This window comes from Trichomycterus rosablanca, unplaced genomic scaffold (genome assembly GCF_030014385.1).
Source record: "Trichomycterus rosablanca isolate fTriRos1 unplaced genomic scaffold, fTriRos1.hap1 scaffold_222, whole genome shotgun sequence".
In the NCBI taxonomy this organism is placed as follows: Eukaryota; Metazoa; Chordata; class Actinopteri; order Siluriformes; family Trichomycteridae; genus Trichomycterus; species Trichomycterus rosablanca.
Genome location: NW_026947050.1, coordinates 23,762 through 36,763, shown reverse-complemented (window position 1 = coordinate 36,763; position 13,002 = coordinate 23,762). Strand labels below are relative to the sequence as shown.

Here is a 13,002-nt window from a genome sequence, read left to right as displayed (position 1 = left end):
AAAGAGTGCATGGAGGAGATATGGATCTTCTCCATGACACTTAGTAAGAGCGCCTTTCGAGGTAGGAGGCCATCCATTGCCATGCTGAACCTGTTACTCCAAGGTTGGAGAGAGTGGACAAGAGAATGTTGTGATTCACTGTGTCAAAGGCTGCAGAGAGGTCAAGAAGAATAAGGACAGATGAACAGTTTGGCTGCATGAAGCTTCTCAGTAACATCTACTGTTTCCGTAGAATGCGCTGCCTTGAAGCCAGACTGGTACGGATCGTGGAGGTCATTCTGAGTAAGAAAGGCAGATAGTTGGTTATAGACAGAACGTTCAAGAATTTTCAATAGAAAAGAGAGGAGTGAGACAGGTCTGTAGTTGTTAATGTCTGTAGTGTCTAGTGTAGGTTTCTTAAGAAGGGGAATGACCTGAGCCTTCTTAAAAGCAGTAGGGACGACACCTGATGTCAGGGAGTTGTTGATGATGGGTGTGATGAAGGGGATCAGGTCCGGTGAGATGTACTCGCGTTACTGTAATTGAGTAGTTTTTTTGTGTACTTGTACTTTTTAAAGTAGATTTTACAACCAGTAATTTTACTTTTACTTAAGTATGTTTTGTATTAGGAATTATAATTCGCTACATTTTAAATAACATCCGTTACGGAGTAAAAAAAAAAAAAAAAAAAAAAAAAGAAACGCTAAAAAAAATGGTGTCTGGGAAACTGCTGCAGTGTATTCTGGGATGGAAAGTAAACTGGTGCTAAAATAAAGGAGCTGTAATCTAGGTATAGAGGAGGGAGGGAAGGGTGATTTTTAAAAGTTTAACATGTTTGGAGTTTCGTTATTTGATAACATAGTTTGATGTCAAAGAATGGCGAAGTTTTGTCTCTTACATCTTGAAGGTTTTCTTTGGGTCATTTAGTGAAAGTCACAACACCTGTAACCGTGACTTGTGTTGAGTTATGAGATCTGCAGTATGATGTTGTTTGGTTTTTGTTGGTGATGAAAAGAAAGCTGCTCTATAGAATCCACAATTAATGCCAACTTCTTGCTTATTATTCGTGCTTATACAGTTTTAAAAAAGTATTATGGGATGGCCTGTACTAAAATAACACATTAAACATCCCTAAATGTTTTCAATGTTGTATCAACATGTTTATTATATTTTAATTAAAAACAACTATTGTGAGATTAATATCCACTTGTCATGTTTGCATTACACAGAAGAGACCCCCCCCCCCCCCCCCGCTGTTAAAAAAGTAACTCAGTTATGTTTACTTTGAGTACATTTTAAATGAGTTACTTTTTACTTGAGTAGATTTTTAGACTAGTCATTTTCCTCGTACTTAAGTAAAAATTCATTAAAATAATCGTACTTTTACTTGAGTACAATATTTTAGTACTCTTTCCACCTCTGGTTATTCAGTTCTTTCACTTTCACTGTTTATTTCGGCCGTGTGCGCGACTCCCCTCCTCCTCTGAAAGAGTGAGCTGTTCCTCTCTTTTTTTTGCTGGGACGTCCAGGTAAGTACACCTTGTTTCTTTAATGTTCACAGTTCTTTTATCGTTATGTTAACACTTTATGCGTGATCAACAACAACAACAGTGTAAATGATAACTGAATGTAAAAGTCACTGGTGAGTGTGAGAATCAAGGCCACCTAAATACAACAACATGTGAAACAGGTGAAACAGCTCCCCTGAGTCGTTACGACCACGGTCGAGAGACATTAATCAGGAAAAGGTAACACCAGTGGTGTGATGCATCCTGGGACCACGTATAATGCCTAGTTCACACTACACGATTTTTGGCCAGATTTCGCTCGGCGGCTGGTCGGCGCTTGATTTTCCGGCTCGGGAGCAACTCGGCGATCAAAACTCGGCTCTCAATCGCTAAGTGTGAACTATCCAACTACTCGACCCGACCGGCTCGGCGACTGGATTGAGTTTTCTAGCAGGTCAGATATCTGATCTGAGATGTCCGACTGAGAATGAGTGACATGTCAAACAGCCAGTGAGAACGCAGGATACGGTGTGAGGGGAAACGCAGGAGAGGAAACAGGTGGTACAGACAGGGGGATAATTAATATAGTTTATATCAGAATACACCGGCACACACGTTTTACAGTATTTCTGACTTGATCGTCCTCTACAAAACATAATACCTGTTAAAATAAGGCTTTTATGGAATATTCTCCACCAGTTGATAGATTCCTCTTGGTTTCTTTACTGAGCTCGGTTGAGCCCAGGAGAAGACAAAGGCACAGAGACAGACACGGCTGAGCACCAAAAATCTTCTGACTTTATTTGGGGAATAAACAAGAATAAATAGCTAAGGAAAAGAGGGTGTTGGTAGACAATAAAAGCAGGCAGCTGTTGTACAAGGTGTGAATACTTTCAGGATGTGGAAGTAACACGATGATGACAGTAGGAACTTACAGGGTGCGAACACATACATATGGTTGTAAATAAATACATTCTAACAATACCCACGCTGCATTGCAAAATTATTAATTAACTTCCAACTCACTATAGAACAATCCATACTGTTCGTGTTGCCAAATCCACTCAGATTCATTTATTTTTCCTCTTTGATTTTACGCTGCACATCAGCGCACAAACACTTTGATCACTCGCTACTTGTTGACGTGCATTTTTGGACGTGGTGTCATTAAACTTCTCGTCACTTCTCACGTGTGTTTTTGTAAAAAAAAAAAAAAAAAAGGGAGAGCAGAGAAGCTCGCCTGTGATTCCAGTTGGTGATGGATCGTGTAGTGTGAAACCCCCTATCACCGATCAGTCGTGTAGTGTGAAATATACACCGACTGAAAGACTCCTGAGTGCAAAAGATTCAGTCGTGTAGTGAGAACTGTACAGCGACCCGACAAATCAGAAAGTCGTGTAGTGTGAACTTGGCATAACTCAACCCAGGCTGAGAAACCTAAAATGGCTGCTGTTTACAATCATTTCTGTACTGTGTGTGTGTGTGTGGCTCCTCCCTCCTTCTCCTCTGCTGAATAAACCAGCTCAATCCGGTTTTAAAAGAGAAAGTAAACTCGCTGCGCTGCTTAGTGAAGAGAGGAATATAAAGTTGTTCAGGAGAAAATCACAGTGAGAAACTGAATTTAAAGCTGTAATATGTGAATGTTATAAATCTAGACTTCATAAAGAAGAATTCTGGTGTGCTGCTGTGTTTCTCTACATGTGTGAGCAGCTTTAAAGCTTCAATCTGTAGGAGGAAACATGAACTCTAACATGAATCTCTCAGAGGAAGAGAACAAAAACAGGTGAGTAAATTTATAATAAATAATGTTGAGGATTCATTAAAACTCTTCACTGTGTTTCTGTTACTGACTGATTAAAGTAATTTGGTATAAAAGCTCCAGAAAAGTAAATAAAAGCTTCATTAAACTCCGTAAATACGTTTTCAACCGTCAGTCCGAATCACAAATAGTTTCTTACCTCCTACTCCTGTACACTATGTAGGGTACAATAATAATCTCCTCTATTCACTATGTAGTCAGTATGTAGTGTATATGAAGTGATTTAGGATCCTGCTGGTATGTAACACTAACAAGTTCTGGCTGATTTTTACTGTCAGTTGTACAAATGTTCTTTATCCTTGTGTACAACAATGTTACAACATCATTCTTAACTCTTTATTTTGATGTAAAGACAGTAAGCAGAATAGAAAAGGCTACATAAAAGATAAACTCATGTGGACAGTATGTTGAATTGTACTTTTGGTAGAATTAACTTTGCTTAGTTCATTTCCATATCTTTACCAGGTTATTGAATGGGGGTATGCCATAAGTGCAGAGTTGTAAAAGTTTAAGATCCTCTTTTGCAAAGCCTGTAGATAAACAGGCCCAAGCAAGAAAGCATCATGATGTAATGGAGAAATAAATAGAACATTTTTAAAGAATAATTCATGGAATATAAAGTTTTAGCAGCGTTCCACTACAGTGTTCACCTACATGAGATATGGCTTCATAAAAATATAAATATTTATACTTACATTGTACATCAGATGTTCTTTAATCCCAAATGTAGTATGTTAGTAATGATAATGTAGGCCATGTTCAAAATAATGTATTAGGTTTAAATGGAAACCACTGGTGGTCATTTCCGCAGTAGACACACTAATGACCAGTGATAATTGAGAGAACTTTGGTGCTCCTGGTTTGTCATTTTAGTACAATAAGCTCCAGTTAAGCATTTTTTTTGTACGTCATATGAAACAGTTTGTGTCATTGAAGGCACTTTGAAAAGGTCAGCATCAAACAGAGTTATTTATGTTCAGTTATTTAAGTTCTCACGTACACATTCCACTATCTTGTGGAGCCTTTCGGACTCAGACTCAGCTTTATTGTCATTCAAAACCATGTACAACCCCAATTCCAAGTTGGGACGTTGTGTAAAACAGAAATAAAAACAGAATACGATGATTAGCAAATCCTTTTCAACCCATATTCAATTGAATACACTACAAAGACAAAATATTTAATATTCAAACGGATAAACTTTATTGTTTTTTGCAAATATTCACTCATTTTGAATTTGATGCCTGCAACACGTTCCAAAGAAGTTGGGACAGGGGCATGTTTACCACTGTGTTACATCACCTTTCCTTTTAACAACACTCAATAAGCGTTTGGGAACTGAGGACACTAATTGTTGAAGCTTTGTAGGTGGAATTCTTTCCCATTCTTGCTTGATGTACAACTTCAGTTGCTCAACAGTCCGGGGTCTCCGTTGTCGTATTTTGCGCTTCATAATGCGCCACACATTTTCAATGGGAGACAGGTCTGGACTGCAGGCAGGCCAGTCTAGTACCCGCACTCTTTTACTACGAAGCCACGCTGTTGTAACACGTGCAGAAGGTGGCTTGGCATCGTCTTGCTGAAATAAGCAGGGACGTCCCTGAAAAAGACGTTGCTTGGATGGCAGCATGTGTTGCTCCAAGACCTGTATGTACCTTTCAGCATTAATGGTGCCTTCACAGATGTGCAAGTTACCCATGCCATGGGCACTAACACACCCCCATACCATCAGAGATGCTGGCTTTTCAACTTTGCGCTGATAACAATCCGGACAGTCCTTTTCCTCTTTGGCCCGGAGGACACGACGTCCATGATTTCCAAAAACAGCGGCACTGCATTAAAAACCGACATCATTCTGTAACGGATATTACCACATGGCCTCAGGAGTAGGGCTGGGAGATTTTCATGATTAATTCGGTTAATTCGAATGAACGTTTTCACCCGATGTTAGAAATGTGACAATCGCGATTGTTTACATACTTTATTATGTTTTAATGCATTTGCAAATCATCGTATTCTGTTTTTATTTATGTTTTACACAACGTCCGAACTTCATTGGAATTGGGGTTGTACATGATTAGAACGAAATGCAGTTACTTAGGTCTCGGTGTGTGTGTAAACATAATAAAATATAAAATATAAATAGCAAAAAAAAAAAAAAACTGTGTTAAGTAAAAATAAAACTTAAGACTAGGGTTGGGCGGTATGACGGTATTGCGGTATACCGCGGTATTTGAAAATGGTGACGGTATTTTAAAAATGTGAAGCGGCAAATTTCTGCTTAAGGTCCATCTTGAAAACTGAGACTTTAAGACCTGCGCGCATCCACAGTAAGGGAGGGGTGGGAGTTGTAGGCGGTTGGAGCTCACTGATTGGTTGTGGGGGAGCTCACTGTTTGAGGTGATAACACAAAAGCTAGGGAGCTTTCTACATGGGGTGTGTTCAAACACCTAGTGAGCTGCCTTGCTCTCTTACTGCCTACACAGGCAGCTGCCTCAGTAGAGTAGAGTCAATGACTTATTATAAGGCAGGTTATTTGAACGTGCTACTTAGACAGCGATTCCATCGGGTTTCGCTTGCTAAGCTAACAGTTAGTATCTTGCCATTCAAAATCATGGGATGGGGTAGCACAACGCGCTGGCATGTCAATATAACATCTCCGTGTACCGAATACGGTTACATTCACTGACAAGCCCGAACTTGCAAAAAAAACACACTTGTGCAAGTTTATACAATATAATATTATCTCTGTGTGTGTGTGTGTGTGTGTGTGTGTGTGTGTGTGTGTGTGTGTGTGTCGGTCGCGCTCACTCGTCGCGATACTCTGATTTCGGATTTGAATTCCGACAGTAAACAGCTTTTATTATGACTGATTTATTCCCCATACTGATGTGAAGCAGAATGGGTGTATTACAGCCGATAAGAACGCCGCAAAAATGAAAAAAACATATAAAACATATGTACAGTGGTGCTTGAAAGTTTGTGAACCCTTTAGAATGTTCTATATTTCTGCATAAATATGACCTAAAACAGGGGTCACCAACCTGGTGCGGGGCATGTTCTAATATAGCACTAGTGACTATTGAGCGCCGTCTAAAAATTTATTTGTGTTGCTGCTCTTTTTTAATCAATAACACAAGTGAAAAAACACAAGAAAAGGAAAGAGAACTTAATATTTTCACAACGATTGGGAGGAATGTGGAGAGACACTTCAGTACGTGTCACAAAAACTTCCATGTACATCACAGCTTTATTTTTTTTTAATCGTACTTAACTGATCATTTGTACAAACATGGACCGAGTTCATAATTTGTTCTAAAACGTTACAAAAAAGTGATAAGTACAAACGGGACATGATTTGAAGATGTGACTGTTAATGATTTCCTAAAAATGGTACAAAAAAAAAAAAAAAAGAAAAGATAGAAATGGTGTGATGATCAAAATGCAAGAAATTTGCTCATTCATACAAAACTTTCAGGAACAATATTTACAAACATATCACAGATGTGATCGCTCTGACTTTCAAATATTAAAACAGATTTAGATCATTAGAGATGAACAACATTACATGCTGAAATATATGTGTTTCCTACCATGGTAAATCATTGTTAATAATTTTTTTGAGGAATCATTAACATTAACATATGAGCAGACTCTTCATATATATGAATATTTATTAATAATAACATAAATAATAATAATAATAGTAATAATAATAATAATATACTTAAAAGTGAATCATGCAACCTTATGTTATTCAGAAAGTTTGTATCAAACAAGTAGCCCTTTGTATTATTAGGAACCCTTGAAGTAGCTCTTGGTCTTGAAAAGGTTGGTGACCCCTGACCTAAAACATCATCAGATTTTCACACAAGTCCTAAAAGTAGATAAAGAGAACCCAGTTAAACAAATGAGACAAAAATATTGTACTTGGTCATTTATTTATTGAGGAAAATGATCCAATATTACATATTTGTGAGTGACAAAAGTATGTGAACCTCTAGGATTCGCAGTTAATTTGAAGGTGAAATTAGAGTCAGGTGTTTTCAATCAGTGGGATGACAATCAGGTGTGAGTGGGCACCCTGTTTTATTTAAAGAACAGGGATCTATCAAAGTCTGCTCCTCACAACACATGTTTGTGGTAGTGTATCATGGCACGAACAAAGGAGAGTTGTTGATGCTCATCAGGCTGGAAAAGGTTACAAAACCATCTCTAAAGAGTTTGGACTCCACCAATCCACAGTCAGACAGATTGTGTACAAATGGAGGAAATTAAAGACCATTGTTACCCTCCCCAGGAGTGGTCGACCAACAAAGATCACTCCAAGAGCAAGGCGTGTAATAGTCGACGAGGTCACAAAGGACCCCAGGGTAACTTCTAAGCAACTGAAGGCCTCTCTCACATTGGCTAATGTTAATGTTAATGAGTCCACCATCAGGAGAACACTGAACAACAATGGTGTGCATGGCAGGGTTGCAAGGAGAAAGCCACTGCTCTCCAAAAAGAACATTGCCGCTCGTCTGCAGTTTGCTACAGATCACGTGGACGAGCCAGAAGGCTACTGGAAGAATGTTTTGTGGACAGATGAGACCAAAATAGAACTTTTTGGTTTAAATGAAATGCGTTGTGTTTGGAGAAAGGAAAACACTGCATTCCAGCATAAGAACCTTATCCCATCTGTGAAACATGGTGGTGGTAGTATCATGGTTTGGGCCTGTTTTGCTGCATCTGGGCCAGGATGGCTTGCCATCATTGATGGAACAATGAATTCTGAATTATATCAAAGAATTCTTAAGGAAAATGTCAGGACATCTGTCCATGAACTGAATCTCAAGAGACGGTGGGTCATGCAGCAAGACAACGACCCTAAGCACACAAGTCCTTCTACAAAGAATGACTAAAGAAGAATAAAGTTCATGTTTTCGAATGGCCAAGTCAAAGTCCTGATCTTAATCCAAACGAAATGTTGTGGAAGGACCTGAAGCGAGCAGTTAATGTGAGGAAACCCACCAACATCCCAGAGTTGAAGCTGTTCTGTACGGAGGAACGGGCTAAAATTCCTCCAAGCCGGTGTGCAGGACTGATCAACAGTTACCGGAAACATTTAGTTGCAGTTATTGCTGCAAAGCAAAGGTTCACATACTTTTGCCACTCACAAATATGTAATATTGGATAATTTTCCTCAATAAATAAATGACCAAGTACAATATTTTTGTCTCATTTGTTTAACTGTGTTCTCTTTATCTACTTTTAGGACTTGTGTGAAAATCTGATGATGTTTTAGGTCATATTTATGCAGAAATATAGAAAATTCTGAAGGGTTCACAAACTTTCAAGCACCGCTGTATAACGGTTCCCAGAGATGCAACTCGATTCATTTGAAAGAGCCGTTTAATAGAATCGGATCGCTCGCGAACGACCCATTACTAACAGAGAGAAGTCCGCACAACCCAATACCCCCCCGGCGGTAATACCATATACCGCGGTATTTTATGAAGATGGTATGACGGTATGAAAATCGGCAATATTGCCCAACCCTACTTAAGACTTCAAAAACTAGAAGAAATAACTAGTAGCTACAGAAGTAGAACTACAGCAGCTTTATGTGGATCTAAAGTGCATGATTCAAAGTATAGCAGCAGAAAAGGCAGCACCAGGTCACAGGTGTTTAAGGTAACTGGTGCATAGACAGTATATGGGGGATAGAACAGTTCAACAGTCTGACTGCATGCGGAAAGACGCTGTTTTTCAGTCTTGTTGTTTTTGCTCGGATGCAGCGCAGCCTCCTACCAGAGGGAAGCAGGGTGAAGTGTCCGTGTGCAGGGTGGGTGGGGTAACGGAAGATGCAGGTGGCTCTTTCCTTACACCTGGTTGTGTATGTGTCCCCGATGGGTGGTAAGCTGCATCCGATGGTCCTCTGTGCAGACTTTACCACTCTCTGCAGCGCCTCCTTCTCTGCCATAGTGCAGCCAGCATACCACACAGTGAGGCAGGTGGTCAGGATGCTCTCCACCACACAGCTGTAGAAGGACCTGAGGATGTCTGTGTGAAGACCTGCCCTCCTCAGCTTCATCAGGAAATCCAGGCATTGGTTGGCCTTCTTTATGACAGCCGTGGTGTTGGTATGCCAGGTGAGCGTGTCAGTCAGGTGTACCCCAAGGTACTTGATGGAGGGGACCATCTCCACAGCTAATCCATCAATGAGTAGAGGAGGAGGGGTTGTACCAGTCCTGTGGAAATCCACAATCATCTCCTTGGTCTTCTGAACATCGAGGATGAGGTTGAGGTCTCTGCACCACCATGTTAGGTCCTCCACCTCCTTCCTGTATGCCGACTCGTCTCCGTGATGAGTCCGACCACCACTGTGTCACCGGGAACTTGACCTCGAGGTTGTTCTTGTAGTGAGCTCTGCAGTCATAGGTCATCAGTGTGTACAGTAGTGGGCTGAGCACACAGCCCTGGGGGGAGCCGCTGTTCAGGATGATGGTGGAGGATGTGATGTTGTTTATCCTGACATTTTGAGGCCTGCAGGTCAGGAGATCCAGGACCCAGTTACACAGGGAAGGACCCGGTTACACAGGGACCAAGACCCAGTTACACAGGGAAGAGGTTCCCAGTGATTCCAGCTTGGACACCAGTTTCTGCGGGATGATGGTATTAAATGCAGAACTGAAGTCCAGAAACAACAGCCTCACGTAGGAGTCCTTGTTTTCCAGGTGGGTGAGGGCCTGGTGGGTCAGGGTAGTGATGGCGTCAGCTGTGGACCGGTTCTGCCTATATGCAAACTGGTGTACGTCCTCCGCTACATTAATGGTTTGTTTCAGGTGCCTCTTCACCAACCTCTCGAAGCACTTCATGGTGACAGGAGTGAGTGTAATAGGTCGGTAATCGTTGAGACACGTCGCTGAAGAGGACTTTGGTACAGGGATGATAGTGGATGTTTTGAGACATACTGGAACTCTGGCCTGTGACAGTGAGATGTTAAATATATCCGTCAGGACCTCAGACAGTTGATATGCACATTCCCTCAGAACTCTACCTGGAATTCCATCAGGGCCGGGGGCCTTTTGGGGGTTGACTTTCAGCAGTGTTCTTCTCACCTCTGCTATTGTTACGCTGATGGCTGGGGGCTCGTCCAAGGAGGGTGCGAGCTGGGAGGGGGAGGTGGTGTTGGAGACCTCAAAGCGTGCATAAAAGGTGTTGAGGAGAGCGGGGTCCTGAGGGCACTGTGTGCCCTCCCTCTTGTAGTCTGTGATGCACCTAATGCCCTTCCACATGCTCTGTGGGTCGTTTGATGTGAAATGACCCTGAATCTTAAGAGCATATGTGGCTTTTGCCAGCTTTATTCCAGCAGACCGGTTTCTTTCAGCAGTTTTAAGTGTAGCTTCATCACCGTCCCTGAATGCGGCATCACGGGTTCTCAGCAGGGAACGCACCTCGCCGTTGATCCATGGTTTCTGGTTCTGCCTGATGGTTATAGGCTTTGAGGTGGTCACATTCAGAGTCAGAGTCAGAGTCAGAGAGGTTTTATTGTCATTTCAGCTACATACAAGTACATATTGAAACGAAACAGCGTTCCTCTAGGATCACGGTGTAACACAGTACAAAAAGTGCAAGACAATACAAAACAGTGTAAATACAACAATAAATACAAAAAATCCTATAATAAATAACTACAAAAGATATTCCTAATTATCCCTAATCTAAACAAGTAATTAGAAGACAGGACTAAAGACAAGTGTTAGTACATGATGGTGAATAGATGGTACAATGGTTTATGAGGTAGTGACATGTTGTACATTAGCAGCGTAAAATGGCAATGCAGATAAGGTGCTTAAAAATTAAATAAGGTGCAAAAATGCGAGTAAGGTGCAGAAATTAAAGAAACTTGTGCATAGTAACTTGTGCATAGTAGCATAGTAACAGACAATAGCATAGTTTAGTGTGTGGCAGCAGAAAATTTCCGGAGGAAATTGTTACAGTACTGAATTGAGGAGTCTGATTGCTTGAGGGATAAAACTGTTACACAGTCTGGTTGTGTTAGTCCGGATGCTGCGGTATCGTCTCCCAGACGGGAGCAGAGTAAAAAGTCCATGTGATGGATGGGTTGGATCGTCCACAATGCTGAGAGCTTTGCGGATGTAGCGGGTGTTAAAAATGTCCGTGAGAGATGGAAGAGCGACCCCGATGATCTTTTCAGCTGTCCTCACTACTCGCTGGAGAGTTTTGCGGTCTGACGCAGTACAATTTCCGAACCAGACAGTGATGCAGCCGCTCAGGATGCTCTCGATTGTTCCTCTGTAGAACGTGATGAGAATGGGGGGTGGCAGATGAGCTTTCCTCAGTCTTCTCAAAAAGTAGAGACGCTGCTGGGCTTTCTTGGTGATGGAACTGGTGTTGAGGGTCCAGGTGAGATTCTCCTCCAGATGAACACCGAGAAATTTGGTGCTCTTGACGATCTCAACAGATGAGCCGTCGATGTGCAGTGGGGAGTGGTCCCTTAGTGTCTTTCTAAAGTCAATGACCATCTCTTTGGTTTTATCCACGTTCAGAGACAGGTTGTTGACTTGGCACCAGTCCGTTAGATGTTGTACCTCCTCTCTGTACGCTGACTCATCGTTGTTGCTGATGAGTCCCACCACAGTTGTGTCGTCTGCAAACTTAACGATGGAATTCGAGCTGTGCATTGCTGTACAGTCGTGCGTAAGCAGAGTAAACAGCAGTGGACTGAGCACACAGCCTTGGGGAGCGCCGGTGCTCAGTGTGGTGGTGCTGGAGGTGTTCTTACCGATCCGGACGGACTGAGGTCTCTCAGTCAAGAAATCCAGGATCCAGTTGCAGAGAGAGGTGTTCAGGCCCAGCGTGCTCAGCTTTCCAATTAGATGCTGAGGAATGATGGTGTTGAATGCTGAGCTAAAGTCTATGAACAGCATCCTGACGTAAGTGTTCTTTCTGTCCAGGTGTGTAGAAGCCAGGTGGAGTGTAGTGGATATGGCGTCGTCCGTTGAGCGGTTAGGACGGTACGCAAACTGCAGTGGGTCCATGGTGGGAGGCAGTAGGGTCTTAATATGCCTCATGACTAGTTTCTCGAAGCACTTCGTGATGATAGGCGTGAGTGCTACGGGACGATAGTCATTGAAGCATGACACAGATGACTTCTTTGGCACGGGTACGATGGTGGTCGTCTTGAGGCACGTTGGAACGATGGCGCTGCTCAGGGAGATGTTGAAGATGTCAGTGAATACATCTGCCAGCTGGTCTGCACATCCTTTGAGCACTCGGCCAGGAATGTTGTCTGGTCCAGAAGCTTTCCGTGGGTTGACTCTGTGCAGAGTTCTCCTCACGTCCGCTGTGGTGAGACGAAGCACCTGGTCGTCACAAGGTGGCGTCATCTTCCTCGCCAACATGTTGTTCTGCGCCTCAAACCGAGCGTAGAAGTCATTCAGCGCATCTGGAAGGGAGTCATCACTGTCACAGACGGGTGGAGTCGTCCTGTAGTTGGTGATGGCCTGGATGCCCTGCCACAAGCGCCGTGTGTCACCGCTGTTCTGGAAGTGGCTGTGGATGTTCTGGCCGTGTGCGCGCTTTGCTTCTCGGATCGCCCTGGACAGTCTGGCTCTCGCTGTTCTCAGAGCCGGCTGGTCACCTGCTTTAAAAGCGGAGTCTCGGGCCCTCAGCAGTGCACGCACCTCT

The 13,002-nt window shown here is 42.5% G+C and overlaps 1 protein-coding gene across 1 annotated transcript in view; it reads left to right on the top strand.

Moving 5' to 3' along the window:
* Positions 1-2,939: 2,939 nt before the first annotated feature.
* LOC134306741 (NLR family CARD domain-containing protein 3-like) overlaps positions 2,940-13,002 on the top strand; it is a 28,429-nt gene continuing 18,366 nt past the window's right edge. Inside the window, exon 1 of the mRNA XM_062990387.1 lies at positions 2,940-3,270. Within this exon, the coding sequence (XP_062846457.1) occupies positions 3,227-3,270 (44 nt within the window). The 5' untranslated portion in view covers positions 2,940-3,226. The remainder of the gene's footprint in view (positions 3,271-13,002) is intronic.